This window comes from Colobus angolensis, unplaced genomic scaffold (assembly GCF_000951035.1).
Source record: "Colobus angolensis palliatus isolate OR3802 unplaced genomic scaffold, Cang.pa_1.0 Scaffold229, whole genome shotgun sequence".
Lineage (NCBI taxonomy): Eukaryota > Metazoa > Chordata > Mammalia > Primates > Cercopithecidae > Colobus > Colobus angolensis.
Genome location: NW_012115477.1, coordinates 4,764,358 through 4,784,170, shown reverse-complemented (window position 1 = coordinate 4,784,170; position 19,813 = coordinate 4,764,358). Strand labels below are relative to the sequence as shown.

The 19,813-nt window shown below is 41.5% G+C and overlaps 1 protein-coding gene across 1 annotated transcript in view; it reads left to right on the top strand.

The window, feature by feature from the left end:
• Positions 1-19,114, top strand: part of RAPGEF5 (Rap guanine nucleotide exchange factor (GEF) 5) — a 245,155-nt gene extending 226,041 nt beyond the window's left edge. The window contains exons 22-26 of the mRNA XM_011944171.1: positions 2,246-2,296; positions 3,112-3,199; positions 8,125-8,189; positions 13,509-13,563; positions 16,613-19,114. Coding sequence (XP_011799561.1) covers positions 2,246-2,296; positions 3,112-3,199; positions 8,125-8,189; positions 13,509-13,563; positions 16,613-16,728 — 375 coding nt within the window. The 3' untranslated portion in view covers positions 16,729-19,114. The remainder of the gene's footprint in view (positions 1-2,245; positions 2,297-3,111; positions 3,200-8,124; positions 8,190-13,508; positions 13,564-16,612) is intronic.
• Positions 19,115-19,813: the final 699 nt, after the last annotated feature.

Below are 19,813 nucleotides of genomic sequence, written 5' to 3'. Positions count from 1 at the left end.
GGCAACCTGTGGATTTGCTTTCTTTCAGTCAGGGATCATACCCTGAAGGAATGCACTGTGCTGACCCAAGGGTCAGAGTCAGTGCTCCTTAAAGGGGCCCAAAAGAAAAGAAATGAAAGCCCTGCCTGCTCTGCTTCAGCAAACAAGACCTTCACACACAAAGCAAGATGAAAGAGATAGGTGACAGATGCCACGATTCATTAGAGGAGGAGGAAAACAAATGGCTGGCAAGGGTCAGTGGGGAGCAAATTTGAATTAAACCTTGAATGAAACTGATTTGGAAACATTGAGAGGAGAAATAACTCAATTAGATTCAACCAACTTATGTTTAATCTGCACATTGACTGCCTGCTACGTGCAGGGCAGTGCATCAGTGCCATGGCAGACAGGGAATGGGTATCTCAGGCAGAGGTGACTACAGGATCTCCAGGTCTGGTGACTGGGTGAATGGAAAGTGATCACACTTCCCAAATGGATAATACAGGAAAAGAAGTAGGTTTAAAGAAATAGATCAGAGGTCAGTAAACTGCTTTGGTAAAGGGCCAGCGAGGAAAAATGTTTAGGCTATGCAGGCCACATGGTCTCAGTTGCAGTTGCAGTTGCTCAACTCGGCCACTGGAGTGAAACAGCAGCTGTAGCATGTGCATGAATGAAGGGGCGTGGCAGCAATCCAATAAAACTTGATGTCCTAAAAGTAGCTCATGGCTAGATTTGTTCCATGGCTGACCTCTGGAAGTAGATCACTTAGTTCGACTTTGGACGTGTTGAATTTGAGGTGCCACTGGGACATTTGTGTGGGATGTCCCACAGACTAAGGTAGGCAGCTCAGAAGAAAGACTGGAATCAGTTGCAAATATCTCTATTTTGTATCTTCTCATTTAATTTGTCCTCTGTTCGTTGCGGGGGTGTGTGTGTAGTTTCCAAACAGATTAAACTACCTGTTTGCCGTGATAAACTGAGTCCAGATCCAAAATTATCACATTGAAAAAATCTATCTCTAAATAATGTAAAAGTCTAATTATTGTAGGAGTTGTCTCATTGTTTTGATTTCTTTTAGAAACCGAAAATCCCTGGCCGGGCGTGGTGGCTCAAGCCTGTAATCCCAGCACTTTGGGAGGCCGAGACGGGCGGATCATGAGGTCAGGAGATCGAGACCATCCTGGCTAACACGGTGAAACCTCGTCTCTACTCAAAAATACAAAAAACTAGCCGGGCGAGGTGGTGGGCGCCTGTAGTCCCAGCTACTCGGGAGGCTGAGACAGGAGAATGGCGTAAACCCGGGAGGTAGAGCTTGCAGTGAGCTGAGATCCGGCCACTGCACTCCAGCCTGGGCGACAGAGCGAGACTCCGTCTCACACACACAAAAAAGAAAGAAACTGAAAATCCCAGAAATATCTTCTTAAGCTTTGTTGTTAGTGTTTATAACTGGCATTTGTTAAGCACCAGCCAAGGACCGTGTACTTTTCATGAGTGGTTTCTACATCTTCAGCTGAAGAAACAGATCCCAGAGCTTGCTGACTCACACCAAACCACATAGCTAGAAAGGGCAGAGTCAGAGTTCAAATTCAGGCTGCCTTTAAATGTGTGCTGTTTACCACAAATACTACTAAGTCAATATTGAAAGGCACCCAACTTTTTACTTAGCCATGTTAAAGGCAGGCTGGAACATTCCAGGCCCTTCTTCCTTAGGTCTGAATTTTTATTTGGGAGGATGGCCTATGCTTCCATCCCCTGTCACTTAGCATGGTACGTGTTATGGTTGAGCTCCTCAGTTCAGTGATTCCACTCATTAAAGTACAGGCTTCGTCACTTAAGGTCTTCCTGGCCCTTTTAGCCCAATGCTGTGAAATGAAATTACATCATTTATGCTAAGACTGTCAGCCAACATAATTATTTCCCACTCAGGAAGACTATTAAGAAGATGAGAGCATTTGTCAAAGGTAGGGTATGGAACTGAAATCTAAGTTTTTATTAAATGGACCACCAGTATATGGAATGTCTAACCAATTAGATTCCTCAATCATGTGGCTGTTATTTTAAGCTGTTTTAAGCAGCATTCCTAAGGAAGATCACATTAAAGGGATGATGAAAATTGTATAATGAGAAGCAATCAGGGTAGAACAGATGATAGAGGTATTTATGTTCAGAAGTGTGACACAAATAACGTAATGAAAACTCCCTTCGGCGCCTCTGAAAATAACCATCTTCTGTGACCTTCTGTTTTTTGTTTGTGTTTGTTTTTTAGAAAATCCCTGGGAAGTTTAAGAAACTTTTCTCTGAACTTGAAAGTTTAACAGTAAGTAGTTGAGCCAAAGGGGACTTATTCGTCAAAATAATCACTAGGGTCTAGTTTCTATCTACATTACAGTGGTTGGTATTTGTACTCTACCATGTCAGGTAGCCTACCTAGACTAGTTTACTTGTTTATGAAACTGTAGTTTTGCTTCTTATGGAGGGAAGCAAGTTGACAGTTAATGCTTCTTCCTCTCCTTCTAAAAAGGTAGTGAAAATAATCTTTTTAGTGTGATTTTTCAGAAGGCAGGCTTTTAAGTATAGTCCGTTTCAAAGCCTGCAAAATTAATCAGTATAACTAATTTAGCATGCAATTAGTGTCTCATGCATTATTCTTTTTCCCTTTTCTCCTTTTTACAATTTCTCAGATTGAGATTTTTTTTTAATTATAGTTTCTTTTTAGAGTACAATAAAACAGTATTCTCTTGTTTTCTCTGCATTGTCTGTATGTTACAAGGACAGATTTTCTTGGTAGTATATCTAACAAGAGACTTTGGGTTAACTCATGATATATATTATGCAGAGGAAACTGTACTTAAAGGAGCTCTTTGAGGAAAATAATAGGGCAATCAAAAGATGTCTCCCATTTGTGGTCATTTCCCTTTATTGTAAACCAATAACTTGAGTTTCATTCATTGCCTAGATTTCCAGCCCTAATTTAGTGAGTTTATTCTCCTAGGAAACCTTTATCTACTTTGTTCTTAGGAGGAATCTCTCTATATCTAAGTCATGTTCAAATTGTATAGCAAAAGTGGATTTAGAATTGTTTCTATAGCACATTGATTTTTCTTTCTCTTTGTAATCTGCTTGGTTCGGCAGGATCCTTCCCTAAATCACAAAGCCTACAGAGATGCATTCAAAAAGATGAAGCCACCAAAAATCCCTTTCATGCCCTTACTGCTTAAAGGTAATGATTTTCTATCTTTTATGCCATGTAATTTCATCTTCCAGAAATGTATTACTCTAACTGTTGAGGGCAAAAAAGGGACTCTCAGTTTGTCTCTTTACAGTTATTTTGACATTCAGACCTAATTATATTTCCTTGTGATTGTTTTTCAAATAGCTGATTATCTTTGAGATACCTAGAATACATAACTGTGTCTGAGCAAACGCCAAAGCGTTTTCACTTGACGCACAAAACTTGGCACTGGAAACGTTTGTGTTTTTTCTTTTACTCTACTTCTAAGCCCTGTATTATTTTCTTTGAGCTAACTATCCACTGAATTCAACCAAGAATAAGGCTGGCATAAAGAACCCAAATGGTGATCAATCATGCTCTATTTTTGCAACTTAACTTAAGAGACGCAGTCCACAATTTGCTGTTGTATGAGAAGTATCTTTGGTCAATACAAGCAATATAGCATTTGAAAAGTGTTGATGGAGAAGTGTACTTCCTTTTTTCAGCAGTGGAATTGAGTTGGGAGAGTTTTTGATAGCTGCAAGTTACTCCACTGACCATGCTCCACTAAGCACCAAATAATTCATCATGAAACGTGTTAAATTTATCGATGAGATCTCAGTGATCTTGCTTTGAAACTGAGGGGATTAATAAAAGGAAACTCTTTTTAATCTGGTGTATATCCCTGACATTCAGTGTAAATCTTTACCTGTATACTTTCCAGGGAAAGGGTTTGGGCATTATCCGTGGCCATATTTTGATTCCTTCAAGGGGTTTTGTAGGAATACTCTTTCATCCAGCCTCTTCTCTTCAGAGGCTTGTAACTTATGCTGAGCCAGGCCCCGATGGCTGGACCCATACACGTGATTCTGGAAATGAGCTATTTGGGAACTGGACTGCTGGTTGGCCTGGCTATCCTCATTCTCCACTTCCTCCCATTGCCACCACCCGCTATGCCCTTCGCCTACCCCATAAAGCTGACATTTCCTCTTCAGCTTCTCTCAAGAACAGTCAGAGTTTGGAAAATTACTGTGAGTTGCTCTACATCCTGTAGCTACTCACTGAGTCTTGCTTCATCGAATATGAAGCAAGAATCTCTATGAAACAAGAATATAATATTAGGACAATGGAGATATATATGCACAGATGCTTCATCCAAGCTGAAAAGATTCTGTTAAATACAAATGCGTGAAAGAGACACTGAGGTGCCCAAATAATAATTTAAAAGTTTATTTGACTCTTCATATTTATTTGCTTTTAAGGGAAGTGTATTCAGGTCTGTGCTTTTTATTTGTGGAATAAAACACCTTCAATTAGAGGGTGGGAGGGGCAGGTGGGAAGTAACACTTAGGGTCATTTAGACACAAATAAAGACAATAGAAAGTAGGACAGATGTAGGAAAGGAATTGATTGTAGGAAGAAAAAATTTTGAAACAATACATACTTTTAAGGTAATGAGAAATTAGCTGACAATATTTCTTTAACTTCATTAGATATGAACAGAGCCTTCTGCCGTGTATTAGTGGTTTTCCCCCAAAATATTTAATGCAGTCAAGTGTCTCACACTTACATTTTAGCTTGGATGCAATTTTCTGCTCTGCTGAGTTTATCGAGACCTCTGTTGGCAGCAAGACAAATTTCCCTTTTTCTACTGAAAACACATTTACTCATTTCAAAAGAATAAGAAATAAACATTTGTTATTTTCCTATTAGAAGCTTCCTTGAATTTCAATAAGCACTTAGTTTTCCTTTCTCTAATTTTTCGTTATTATAAAAACATGTAATATTAGTACTTCATGGTATTTAAAGTTACTGTTTTTGTCTGAAATAATTTCCAAGGAAAATGTGATGAAAACATAAAAAATGTATATTATGCTAAGATGAGACATTTTGGCAAAAATATACAACATTAATTCTTCGGCTTTTTTAATCATATAATTTAAAGTTGCAATGAACTATTTTAGAACAACCAACTTAGTTTTTAGTGAAAGCTCTTTTTCCCCTCCTCTGTTGTGCCTCCTACTTTGAGTAGCTTTTAATTAGAAAAATGGGACCAAATTGAACTCCTTGGTGTTTAGGAAGGATTAGGCCCCCTATGCTGCATTTTTTGAAATTCAGTTCCCAATAAGCCTGCAGATTATCAAGTAAGTGGATTACCTGAGAATCCTTCTAGCCCTCAGTCTTCCTCTCTCTTATTTGAATGTCTTGCCTTTTGATGTACTTTCCCCTTACCGTGGTGTGGACTCTTGGTCAGAAAGGGACGAATGGGAAGCACTAAGTGCTGGGGAGAAGATCCAGCTGAGCTAAGGATCTAAGGAGTCATGTATCGTGTGCTATTTTTGGAGATGGAGTGAATCATCTCGTTGTTTGAGAATGAACTGGGGTCCCTGTGGTGGGTTTCGTGTATGTATCTTAGAGTGGAGTTTATTGTTGCAGATTTGTGCGAGTCTCTGAAGGAAAGGAATGTTGGGACTCTTGAATGTTTCTTCCTCCTCTTCCACTTGCCATCTCTTCAAAGTCATTTCATGGAGCAGTTCTAGTTCAGATGTTTGGGGTGTGTTCAGGTGTCTCCAGGTGAAAGAGGCTTGGCAGTTGCTAATTTCTCATACCCCAAAACTGCTTCTTGTCCCATGACTTAAATTCTGACATCCTAGATTTTTCAGCCCAACCTCTCATTTGTTTCTCTCTCTTACCTTCCGTGTCATGCACCTGCCATTCAATTGCATCGAAACCTGTAGCCAGTTGAACTCTTCCCTTTCTCCCAGGCTGCAACCCCTTCCAGCCTCTCTCCCCTCTCACCTGGTCAGCACCCTTGGCACCTTCCCTGCCTTATGCTTAGACAGTCCCCGCCTGACAGGCCCTGGCCCCTCAACAGAGCCTCCACGCACTCTACTAAGAGCTAAGAGGGAGAGGGACTACCCAGGAAGAGGAGAGATTGAAGGCAGGAGGGACTGCCTGGAGGTAGTGAGGAGGGAACCACTTTCACTGTTGCAAGTGCAGCTGATATGTTGTAAATTGAGCAGGTTGACTGCACCTGATAGCAAGAAAAGCCCAGTCCTTTCCACTTGAGGTGCCTGGAGAGGCGCAGTGGTGAGGGGGAGCCAGCCTCCCTTTGTTTGAATCCTGGCTCTGACACTTGTAGCTGTGAGCATGAATTGGCCATAGACGTCCTTGGGGCATTAGTTTCTTCACAGGCTTACCTCCTAGAACTTACCTTATGCGTTAATGCAGCTAAAGCTCTTTAGAGCCATGTCTAACACTGTTAATAAATGTAAGATGTCATTATTGCCACTGCCCTCCTCATCATCCCTAGGAAGAGGGGTGAGGGGCAGGTGAGGGATAAACCTGTAATGCAGGGAAAGTGGACTAAGCCACTCTGAGACGGTGTTTGGAATCTGGAATTCTTGGAGAGTTAGTAGAGGTCAGTCCTTCAGGTGGTGTTTAATGTAGACAGAGTGTGCACAGGTTTGCATTTGCTACACAGAAAAGGTAAAACCTGTGTTGACTTCTCTTTTCTAAATACTGTGTCACAGAATGAAAGCTTGTAATTATTTTCTGAAAGCAAAATTTCAAAAGATAATAAAATAACCAGAAAGTTTCTCAGGAGACTGTGTAATGAGTTGTGAACCGTTTTCCTACTAGGACATCAGTTTACAAGCAAAAAAAAAAAAAAAAAGGAAAAGAAGCTTATGAAAACATTGCAGTCCACGTCGGAAGCTGTGTATAATACCTTGAGAAAAGGGTTGCATCAGTGTGTGCTGTAACTGTGTAACTAGTGTCACCTCCTGGTGACAGTAAAAGCTTTGTAGCCCAGTATTTTGGTAGGTTTTAGGAGCACCTATCTTATAATTACCCCTTAGGGACCAGCAGAATAAAAGTCTTGATTAAAAGCAAATACATTCTTTTTCTATCTATAGGAGTTTTTAAGACATTCTGTTCCCCTCTTTTCTATCAGGTTATTTTTACAAGATTTTTGAAGGCTGTTTTTATTTGGTTGGTTCTCCATGTCTGAAATATAACATGATTATTTGCACGTGCTTTAAATTATAGTATATTTCTTTTTGTGATATTTGTCTGTGAGGATTCCCTGATGCTCAGTCATCCACCCTCTGATCCAATTGTGGCTAAGTCATCCACTCTCAGAGCTTCAGTTGCTACCTTTATTTAATGTAACTGATTTCCAAATCTATATGTCTCGAGGAATCACTCTTTAGTTTACTGCAGCCAACAGGAGATATTTAATGAATATCCTCAGTCATTTTAAATACAGTGAGCCTCAAATCAAATTTAACTTTCTCTTCCTCTGAAAATGCACTTTCATTGTACTTTCCTCCTTTTATTTCCGCCAGTGATGCTTGCTTTCTACTAGTCGAATGGGGCCAGATATCTTGACATTTTCAAGCCTGCCTCTTTCCTCACTTACTCCTGGTACACAATCAGACATCAACTTTGGGAACCAAAAATTTAAATTTAAACATCTAAATCTAAATCTTAACTAGTTGTTTTAAGTAAAGCAGGTCCCATACACTTTGCCAGGGATTTGTAAAAAGCAAACACATAATTACTAAAATCCTGTTGTTTCTGGGTATTCAGTCCTTTTCTGCTCAGTCTTCTGACCTAAACACATAATGGAATAATTAAGTTATAGACTAGCTTTAGTTTATATTAAGCAGATTGAAGTCAAACACTTCATTATGAGTGCAAAATATATACTTTCAGTAAGATTACACTGTTTTTCCATACACACACACATAAATTATGCACTTTTACATCAAATAACACATAAATCCAATTTCAAATTGCCTCTCCAAGTGCATGGAATGATCCCTAATGTTTAAGAAAAATGAATAAGTTGCATTGTACCTAGACCTCTTCAGCCCTGACTCATGATCCATTCCTAATGATACATACATCTTTTTGTTTTTAATTTTCAGATGTAACATTTATTCATGAAGGAAATAAAACATTTTTGGATAATCTTGTCAATTTTGAAAAGCTGGTATGTAAATTTCGTTACTTCTCCCTTTTCTACAATAACAGAAATGTATGCTTTTCTTTTCTGCTCTAGGAAACAAATAGTTGTAGGACTTTTCTCCATTGGATGCGTGGCGAATTCAAGGAGCTTATTTGCTGCATGTTGTACACTGCCAACAAAATGTATTCCAATTAACAACAAGTATGTTAGCAAGGTTTCTGTGAACCAAATATGAAAATCTGCTTTTTGTTTTTAAAAATGGCGTATCATAAGATGAAGAATTGAGGGTCTATGATCGAACCAGAGCTAAAACTGTAAGGCTATTGTCAGGAGGAATCCACACTCAGGAGATTATGTTTTATTGCTTTACAGGCATCTCTCAGTGTCTCAGCCTGCATGCTTTCAAGGCGCAGAGGGAGAAAGTTCCTCTCCTGGGGATATATGTTTGTCTCTCAGGACTTCAAGCTTAAATGTGAGGCTGGAATTTGCAGGGTCTTGTGTGAAGGAAAGAACCACCCCTTTGTCAGCCTATTGACAAAGGGTGCCACCCCTGAGCACCATGGCCAGAGCAGCTCAGGCAAAGTACCCTCCCTCCTCCAGCAAGAGGTTCCCAGGGCAATCCTCTCTAAATGTTTCTGAAACACTGCTTCCTGAATGATTTCCAGGACATTCCCAGGTGTTTTGTAATACGGTGGGCTCCTCCAAGCCTTTCTGACTTGCCCTTGAGCAAAGGAGGGGTTACCCATTAGAACTGAGCAACTGTAAAATAGAAGTACTCCAAAGAGACCCATTGATTGCCAGAGGAATGGATTTATCTGACAGTTGAACTTTAGTGTCATAAACTGTCCTTCATGGTTAAAGACGATAGTAGTAACACTGCTCCACAGATCCTGACCTTTGAGTGACCTTTTCAGTAATGGTGATGGATTTTTGTGAACTCTTGCAGAAACTGACCCTGGTTCCCTGTGAGACTGAGTCAGCACTTGAGAGGAGGTTAAGTGAGGCAGGGACCACAGACCATGATCAAAGAACAGTAGGGACTGATGAGTCCCGCTGAGGCTTGGCACCTGACCTTTGGCACCTGACCTTTGCCTCAGAACTACATTGCTCTGCTCACCCAGCCAACTCCCCACATGTAGGGTGAGGCAGCTTGGAAACAGTGTAGTCGGCTCTTATACAACCCCCAAAACCCAAGCATCTGGAATATAGAATACAGTCTTGGAATATCTTGCTTTATCTCCATTTTAACCACACTGAAGACAATCACTGGATGGCTAGTGCTTTTGTAAGTGGTATGTCAATACACTTTCAAGTCTGTCTCTGCAGTAGGTGTTCTGGAATCAGAGCTCAGTTATTTTAGATGCTACAGTCAAACCAACAGAGCCAGAAATGGATAAAGTGGGGTTTTTTTTGTACGTATTTTGTGTTGCTGTGTGATAGTCTGAAGATCACAGGGCACTTACTAACAATGAAAGGCTGCAGGCACTAGAATTCTTGCCTCTAAGCAGGTTAATCCCTGGCGTTTGGGATTAATGAAACAATTGCGGGAATATGAAGCCTTTGGTCAATATTTACTTCGCTTCCTGGCCAGCACATCTCCCTAAGAACAACACATGAGCTTTTTGGAGCATCTGTGAAGATGTGGGAGGAGGTGTGTCACACCAAGTGGAATTCCCTGGAAAGGCTGAGCAATCCTTTCCCCTGACTAGTCCAAGGGGCCGTGGGAGAACAACTGAACTCTATCAGCTGGCTGTTGCCTGTTGTTGAGGGCAGACGTGAGGTTGACCTCCTTAAAGTGAACCAGTGAATTTGTTAAGTTCATTATGTCATTTTCCCCCTCAGGTAGTGCCACCAAAGTGACAAGATGATAAAAAACCTGAACAAGTCCGTAAAGTCACAAATGGGAACAAGCTGTGGAAAGCTTGTTCCCACCTTCCTTCTAACCAGCGTCTGTGGCCTTCCCCTGCTGTCTCCAGTAATCCAGCAGAAGCCTCTTAATGCCAGCTCTCAAATATGCCAAGACTGCCAAGTAACCATAGAGCTGGAAACAAAGGAGGTCTAAATGATATGACTTCTATTAGGGTCAATCATCATACCTTAATTCTTTGAGAAAGTTTAAGGGAATAGCATGGCATAAATAATATTTTAAATTCCTAAAGAGAAATTTTATTTTATAAAACAGTGAAGAAATGGGTGCAGTTCAGCATGCACACAACAGGCACATAGTGCACATGCAAGCCTGTCAGGCAGGCATAGGTTCATCATTTCCTTAGAGGGCAGGCTTCACTCACGGGACCAGTGAGCTCCTGGTCCACAGCACGCCTCATGCTGACCCCTCCTTACACAGAGTAGACAGGATAAAACTGTGTCCAGAACAAAAAGGAGTTTTGTCATATATAGCCCTGTGTTACACTTGGATGCTGTGAATGAGACTGACCTTTCTAGGAGAAACACTATTTTCAAGGAATATTTCTTAGCAAAGGGCTGGGTTTCTCTAAAGCTAAAACAGGATCATCTTTCACAATAATGAACCAATAGAATCTAAGTGAATTAACTTGTGAGAAGTCAATTCCTCATGATGGATATTAACTTAAGCCAGTTAACAGATAATTCAGTGTATTATCTTTATCTGGCTGATGCAGTCCAACACATTGAGTCAGACCCCATGAAAATCCAGAAGCCCTCATCAGGTCTAATGAGATTTCTGTTCTTTATGCTGCATTCCTTGCTGCCTCAGCAACTGGAAATGTTTTCATCTCAAACTGTTTCGTAAGAAGAAGCAAATGGTTTCTTCTCTTTATCCCTCGATGTTAAGGGCATCATCTTTTACCCTGTCTACCCCCTCCCCCTTAGAAAGCCTAAAGATGAAGACCAGAACTCAGATTTCAGTGCCACACCCAGTACCGAGACTTACGTCAGTTTGAGCCTTGCACAAGCTATGCAAATGGCATATGATAGAAATCAATGTGACGCCAGAGCTTAAAATGAGAAAACTGACCTGGGAAAAGTGGTAAAATTTGGGGAAGGAAACCGAACAATACATGCACAGACATGAGTCAGGTCTCATTTCCTTTACAAATGCAGCTTGAGCTACTGCAATAATCACTGTCCTATTCAGTGTTCCACTATTGAATAGAAGTGCATTCGAAATATGGTTATGACAACAATTCAATCAGTAGGTCATATTCAAATAATGTTTCTGTAGTTCTTCTGAATTTTAAGAACATTTGTTAGTGTTGAATATTCTTTCAGAAATAATTCATTGAGGGTTTGCTGTATATGGTGATCCTGTGCTCAGTGTGTATAGTCGGGACATGAACGATGTTGACCCACATTGGAGGACCAGATAATGATATGAATTCTTGAATAATAGGATGATGTTTGTATTGTGATATGAAACAAAGTAGAGAGCTACTGTTGACTCTCAGGAGAACTAGAACATGATGACAATAGTATTTAGAGATTATTCTGGTAATTAAGCCAGCTAACATAGCATTTGGGAAGAGACTATCCTGCACTCTAATTCTTGCTATAACATATATGTATATGCTTCCAAAATGCCACTTCCTTCAATATGAAAAACTAAAAGTGGTAGAGACAGCTAGAAGACTCTTGCAGGTACACAAGTATAAGATGATGGGATCTTGTCCAAAGCAACCGTACATTTAAGAAGACTTTTGCCCGCCAAGCAGGGTGGCTTACGCCTGTCATCCCAGCATTTTGGGAGGCCGAGGTGGGCGGATCCTGAGGTCGGGAGTTCAAGACCAGCCTGACCAACATGGTGAAACCCCATCTCTACTAAAAATATAAACATTAGCTGGCTGTGGTGGTGTGCCTCTGTAATCCCAGCTACTCAGGAGGCTGAGGCAGGAGAATCGCTTGAACCTGGGAGGTAGAGGGTGCTGTGAGCCAAGATTGTGTCATTGCACTTCAGCCTGGGTGACAGAGTGAGACTCCATCTCAAAAAAAAAAAAAAAAGGACTTTTGCCTGGAAATCAGTGAGGACTTCAAGGAAAGAAATTAAATTAGAATATTGAAGACTGTACGTGACTATAAACTACGAACAGAAAATGGTCTCTAAAGCTTTTGATGTCGGCCAGCCACAGTGGCTCACACCTGTAATCTCAGCATTTTGGGAGGCCAATTTGGGTGGATTACCTGAGGTCAGGAGTTCAAGACCAGCCTAGCCAACATGGTGAAACCCTGTCTCTACTAAAAATACAAAAATTAGCCAATATTAGCCAGGCGTGATGGCATATGCCAGTAATCCCAGCTACTCAGGAGGCTGAGGCAGAATTGCTTGAACCTGTGAGGCAGAGGTTGCAATGAGCTGAGATCATACCACTGCACTCCAGCCTGGGCGACAGAGCAATACTCCATCTCAAAAAAGAAAAGATGTTAATGTTTTAGAAAATGTTCATCTTTTGTAAGTATCTCATTTCCAGTTACAATTTAAGATACTTGAACCTTTGAATCTACAAAAATTCCTACCTCCATTCAGCACATATGTGTAAGTCAATGTGTCTGACATAGTAGGCTCTGCACATGCAGAGCCCTCTGGTGGCACCTGGTCTAGAGGAGGAGAAAAGTTCAACAGCAATGACACAAAGCCAGTAGGTGCTGTACAAAGAGCGGTGGAAATGTTGAGATTGGAGCCTCTAAGTCCAGGAGGGACATCTCAGAAAGGCTTCTTGGAGAGGAGGTGACACATACCCTGAAGTGAAACAACATGCGCAAATGTGAACAGGATGATTGGGGCCGGGGTGGGGGTGGCTGCAGTTCTCTACAGTGTATTTTCTCATGGCTCAGTAAGAACCTGTGCAACCCGGATTGGGTGCTACTGTTTTTTGTTTGTTTGTTTTTGAGATGGAGTCTCACTCTGTCACCCAGGCTGGAGTGTAGTGGTGTGATCTCGGCTCACAGCACCTCTGCCTGCCAGGTTCAAGCGATTCTCCTGTCTCAGCCTCCTGAGTAGCTGGGATTACAAGCACCTGCTACCACCCCCGGCTATTTTTTTTGTATTTTTAGTAGAGATGGGGGTTTCGTCATGTTGGCCAGGCTGGTCTCGAACTCCTGACTTCGTGATCCGTTCGCCTCCCAAAGTTCTGGGATTACAGGTGTGAGCCACCTCACCCGGTCTGGTACTACTGTTTTTGCAGACAAGGACTAAATATTTTTTGATAATCCAAGCTCAATAGAATCAAAGCTATGTCCAGCTCCAAATACAGTTCTTCTGTTTACGGCCAAGAGTGCTAGATCATCCTTCCATCCTAGCAGGCACTGCTTCTTCAGTAACACCGTCAGCGACCCTTCCATTGATGTGTTTCCTGTTCTGCCTTACAGCATATGATCGCAGACACTGTCCGAACCCTGAGACACTGCAGGACTAACCAGTTTGGTGAGTCATTGAAGTCAGGTGCGAAATGTAAATTGACTCTACATTGGTACCAACTGTGGTCACAAGTATTGGGTGGTAATCAATTTAAACAAACTGAAAACTAGCATATGTATATACATATGCATATTGTATATAAGTAGTAGATTGTCTGTTTCCTCACTGCATGTTTGGGATGCAGAGGAAGACAAGATATGGCAGATTATTATCCCCTAATGGCAGCAAGTTTATGCTGCAAAGAGTGACTTTATGCACTCAGAAAGCACCTCCCAGCAACTCCCGCTGACTTCTGTCCCCACAGTGTCTTGCTTTGCTTGCCCACTGGCTCAAAAATCACTGGTGAGTTGAGCAGGGGTGACCTTGTCCCTAACCTCTTTGCGTGGAGCCTTCCTGGAATAGGACTATAGCTTGTAAAAGTGGCTAAAGCAGCCTTCCAGAATCTTTTCTCCTCTCCAACGAAAACTTCCTGTCTGGAGCTGCCTTTTAGCTGCAAAAGTGTGGTTCTGAGCACTTCTGTAGAATCCCCACTGAGACTAATGTATGTAGGAATATTTGTTCCATTTTAAATCTCAGTCATAATTTATGCTATGTTTAAATGGTGTTAGAACATTGCAGGAAGGAAGGAAATCAACTTTATTGAGTTGAAGGAGCTTTCACATGGGCAATGGAATCCTGACATCCGTCCTAGTAAATGGGGATTATTAACCCTGTAGGTGTAGAGCAAAAAGCAGAGACTCAGAGATATTCACTTATTTAGCCGTTATTCAGACTGAGTCTGCCTTACCTCCTTGCCCTCTCCTCTGCCCTCTGCAGATCCTATGGATACAAAGGGTAATAAAAAATAGAAAATTGATTTCAACAATTATAAATTAATCAAAGGCAACCACTCAGTTCAACTTCATTTTTTAAGTAAGACATGCCCATTGTAAAACAATTTTTTCAACAATATAGAAGTTACATAAAGTAGAAAATCAGAGTCCTACTTCTCAAGAAAAGTACTAATAACAATTGGGTACATGTGCTTAAGAATTTTTTCTGTTCAGTGCTGGTCTAGGCTGGCAATATTGTCTCCCAACAAAGTAAGTTAGGAACTGGACTTCTGTGTGGATTATGTTTTCTCTTTGAAAAGGAGACATAAATACAGGACCTAATTTTCTAAATATTCACATCAATTAATACCACTTTAATGTACCTACATAATTCTTCATTAAGCATACAATGCAGTTACCATAAAAATAGTGATCATAACATCATCACAGAGATTCACGGAAATGTACAAGCATAATGCTGATGAGTATAGCTTCATATTGCTTTTATCCTCCTTTGCTTCCCACGTGTTTACTGGGGATTCAACTAATTCTAAGATATCAGTCTCACTTAACCAAGGAACTCTAGTTTATATATGCTCCAAGTATAGACAGGAAGGTGATAGTTATACTAGCTTGTGTGGCCTTGAACCTGCCTTGAGCCTCCCACTCATCAGAGAATAACCCTCTGTGTGGCACTAAGCAAAGGAGAAATTTAAATAACTATCAAGCCAGTTTATGTTCTAATATTTATATACAGTATCTTTAAAAATCGGTTTGGGAATTTAATTATCCAAATTCATTTTAACAGTTTATATGAACATAGTAAACCCATGTCAGCATTTGGGATAAAATATGAAAATGTTAATCAAGTCACTTATGCATTATAAAGTATCATGCAAATGTCAGTTGCCATGGTTAGAACCATCCATTGTGCCATCTTTTTAAGGCTTGAAAATTAACAATAAAATTAGCTTTGTAGCATCCAAACCAATGTTTAATAAATGAAAAGCACTTTCTCAACGTCTTCCAGAGAAGGCATTCTGGAATAAAACAGCTTTTTGTTACTTTCAAACAGGTGGAATGGTATAAACTTTAACTCCTAGTGTGTTTACTTGCTGAAACTAGGAAGCCTGTTTCTATTAAACCTAAGAATTATAAGCCACCCATGTCATACAGGTCTTAAATTACTTTCTCATAAAATGCATTTGTTATAGAGGAGAAAAAAAGGGGGTTTCACAAGAGAAAAAAAATGCTATAAGAAAATGCTCAGCCTCCTGCATTTCCCTTCCCTCTGCTCAAACTGAGCTCCAGCAGCTCACCCTGCTTGTCCCATGCATAATCTACAAAGCAACAGGATATGATGTCTTCATCACTCACCTTTCCTTTGTCTCACTGTAGTGCAGTTTGGCCAGTGTTCCCCAACCTCGAATGGTTTGCTTGTGGGTGTGTGTGTTTGACTGTGGTGCATGGGCTTGCCCCGTGGTTCATGCTGCTTCATCCTGGCTCCTTATCAGCACGGGCGCTAGCAGGGCGTGGGTGTGTTCATAGTGCACTAAAGCCTCCTTTGGCCCCTCCATTCCCTGACTGCCCTAGATATGTGAGTGGAAAAGCCCCTTGTCTTGTCCTTCTCTGGGTAGACTTTAGTCCATACACATAATTTCTGAAGCAATTTCGTCTGTTAACCACGTCTTAGAGTCTGTTCTACTGTATCTGTTCATTCAATTGCTCCATTAATTTTTTTTCAAAAGATGAGAATACCAAAGAATTGTACAAAATCTAAACAACAAAAAAGTGATTGCATTCAAATGCTTCTAGGCTGAGATATAGGAGCCAGTGCTGGCCGTTTAAACAGGTAACTGCTGTAAAAGGCTACATAGAAGGACTCAGGAACCATATGGCCTGGGTCCGAATCCTGGCTGTGACACTTACTTGCTGCGTGACTGTGCTCAGTTTCCCCATCTGTGGAGTGAGATAATAACATAATTGCTAAATAACATACAATGTGAGGTAATAAATGCTATAAATAGCCTGCCGGTGTAATTGCCTGACCTGAGGAATCCGTTCTGAACTGAAAAAGCATTTCTACCTTAGGACAAGGACACCTCTTATGGGATTCTGACTAATGAGAACCCACCTGGTACATTTATTCAGCCTTAGTGTGGGGTTTTGTTGCTATGTAAATATAGCATTACTGCTCTCCTGAGATTGTCTCTTTTTTTTTTTTTTACCCCTCTAAACAACAGGTGACCTGTGTCCAAAAGAGCATCAAGAGTTAAAGTCCTATGTTAATCACCTATATGTCATTGACAGCCAGCAGGCCCTGTTTGAGCTCTCACACAGGATCGAGCCTCGGGTGTGAGCCCCACTGCCTCACCTCCCCTGTGTCTGCAGCACTTTGAGCTATGGGAATGTCTATGCCAAGCACGTTGCTTTCCTCTGAGAAAAGAAGTTGCTGAGTTTTATCAGTATAACCCAAGACTTTCACAGGAAAGCCAGCCAAAGCGTGTTCAGGAAGTGATGTCAGCCACCAGAGAGGGGGAGAGGCCTCTCCATGCTACTCTCGAGACAAGAAGGCAGAAGGAGAGTCAGAAGCATTCTTGAGATGGAGAAGGCTGGTTTCTTATGATCACCTTGTTGATCCAGTCCAGTTTTCAATATGAGATGTGCCAGCATCAAGACAAGACAACGACACCTTGACATGCAATGACCAAATATTTTATTAAGAGCATGCATGGAACAGGAAGGAGTTTTTACTTGGCCTAGTTTTAGATTACTGTCCATAAGCTGTCAAAGAAGTCGTTCTTTTGAACACCTGATGACAGAGACAGCATCTCTAGATCTCCAGGGAGGAGAGGTTTCTGTTGATACCACCTATGACATCACCAAAAGCCACTTGTGTCTAGGGAGTTAGTGAGGACTGTAGCTAGCATTCATGCTCTGCTGGGCAGATGAACAATGTCAAGGTGTGCATCACTTTGCACCACAATCAACTATTGACACATGCTTGCAAGTGAAATGAGTTTCTGTACAACTGATTTGCAGCTATAGGCAAGGTAGATGAAGTTGCTTTGCCAGTAAGGAAAAATAGTAATCTTCAAGAAATTGACTCATTGTTTAATTCCTGGGGATTTTCTTCACACTTGTAAGCAGGCTCTTATCTTTTATTGGACATAATATGATTTTGAAAAAGCACAGTGCCTGACACATGTAGACACTCACTAACTGCTTACTGAGGTGACAGAGTCACAAAAGTCTGCATTCTTGTGCCTGATGATGCATTTTGCATACCTCATACAGGCTCCTTGCCCACACTATGGAACGACAGCAGCCAGCACAGGGAGGTTAAGTGACATTTAATGAGTGAAGCACTTAGCATTCTCTAGATAGTAAGATAGTGGTAATTACCAGTGTTTTGGCAAATGAAAAATGCCCTGAAATAGCCAAGTGTCTGATTGATGTTGGTGACTTAGAAGTCCTATAGTCCACCTACCAGCCAAAGCAGGGAGCCTTCCTATAATTTGCCTTTTTTTTTTTTCAAAATCTGAGTCTTCTGAAATCTTTTTTTATTCCCATTTTTACCAGTTGAGGCTCCTTTAGCAAATAAGACCTCTTGATATTTTCAAGGACTGGGTAGAGGATTTCTTTCAACCTTCACATGAACAAAACAGCCTATGGATCAAAATAATGAAATCCACCCCTGCCACCCCTGGTCCATTCATTTTCCAAATGCAGGAGTCTTGGTGCACTTCTCACTCTTCCTGCCTGTTCATCTCTTTCATGCCCACATAGACCTGTTTCCTTTTTGTCTCATCAACACCTCATTCATCCTCATTAATGAGGCATGTCCAATGCTTTTTGACATCTTTATAGCAGTGCTGTTTCCTGGGCTCAGGAACCACACTGAGCTTGAGATACTGCTAGAAGGAACCATGTGGAGAGAAGGTTTGAGAGGACTTTGAGAGAGACTTAGTTCGGCCCAGCATGTAAAACTTCAGTCCTGAACATTTATGGGGTTTTATAGAAGGGCATCCTCCAGGGCTGGTCCATTCAGAGAAATGCTGCATGCTGCTGGTCATGGAATGTGGCCCACGGGAGGACACCAGAGCCAGAGAACTGGACAGCAGACTTCCCTCACAGCTGGGCTGAGCAAACCCTCCAAAGCCCTCCTCACGCAGTTACTAACGATAGCATGGGCTTACAGCACAAGCACGTGTTCTCACCTTTTTCCTATGCCCTGGACTAAGGTTTGGCAGGTGTAATCATATAAGGCCATCCTGACATTGTTTCTGTGTTTCACAGTTCAGATTTTTATTTACATTAGAACTACATTGCTCCTAGTAGAACATTACCTTTAGGGGACTAATTTTCCATGGAGAACTATTTCAGCATATTGCATGCTGCTTAGACCCCAAGTTAGATATGCACACTGAGCCAGATGAAGCTACACAAATGTTGTGTTTAAATGCATTTTGTACAGTGACTTCAGAGTATCTCACATGACATGGGTGGAAACTGTCTGGGGAGAAAATGATGCTTGTTCACCTCTTCCTCCAGCCGTGGTTAAGTGGTCCTAGGGGTAGCAGAGGGAAGGGAGGATTTTGTGCAGTCGAGATTTGCTTTTCCATCCTTGTCTTCTGAATGTCTAAAATCTCTACTTCTTTCTGAAGTTTAACAACTGTCTCTAGAGGTTTGCCAGGTGGCAGCTCAAAGCTTTGCAGAATCTTAGATCTGGAATTAAAGAATTCAAACCCAGGCCGGGCGCGGTGGCTCAAGCCTGTAATCCCAGCACTTTGGGAGGCCGAGACAGGCGGATCACGAGGTCAGGAGATCGAGACCATCCTGGCTAACACGGTGAAACTCCGTCTCTACTAAAAAATACAAAAACTAGCCGGGCGAGGTGGCGGGTGCCTGTAGTCCCAGCTACTCGGGAGGCTGAGGCAGGAGAATGGCGTAAACCCGGGAGGCGGAGCTTGCAGTGAGCTGAGATCCGGCCACTGCACTCCAGTCTGGGAGACAGAGCCAGACTCCATCTCAAAAAAAAAAAAAAAAATTCAAACCCAAATTGTGAGAACCAAATTCTAAGGAATCTGAGTTGTTCACTGGTGGACAGTGGTAGGGCTTGAGCACTCCTTGTTAGTAGGATGGGCCACGCTCCCTCTCTGGATATTCACCCAGGCCTCTTCAGAATAGGTTTTGTTCTGGCTAGAAGTGTGGTCTAGAAGATGGCTAAGCTCTTTGCCTGCTCTCATTTGGAGTTTTATTATTGCATAAAATCTTCGCTCACTCTGCAAATCTATATCTGCCACCTTCGGCACCAGGTGGTGCAGGGGCACTTCTAAGTGGGCTCTTTTTGTTACAGCACAACTCTCAGACAGTCCTGTGGGTCTTTGGATTCATTAGCATTCCAGCAAACTAGCCCTGCTTAGAAGTTAGCACAAGACGGC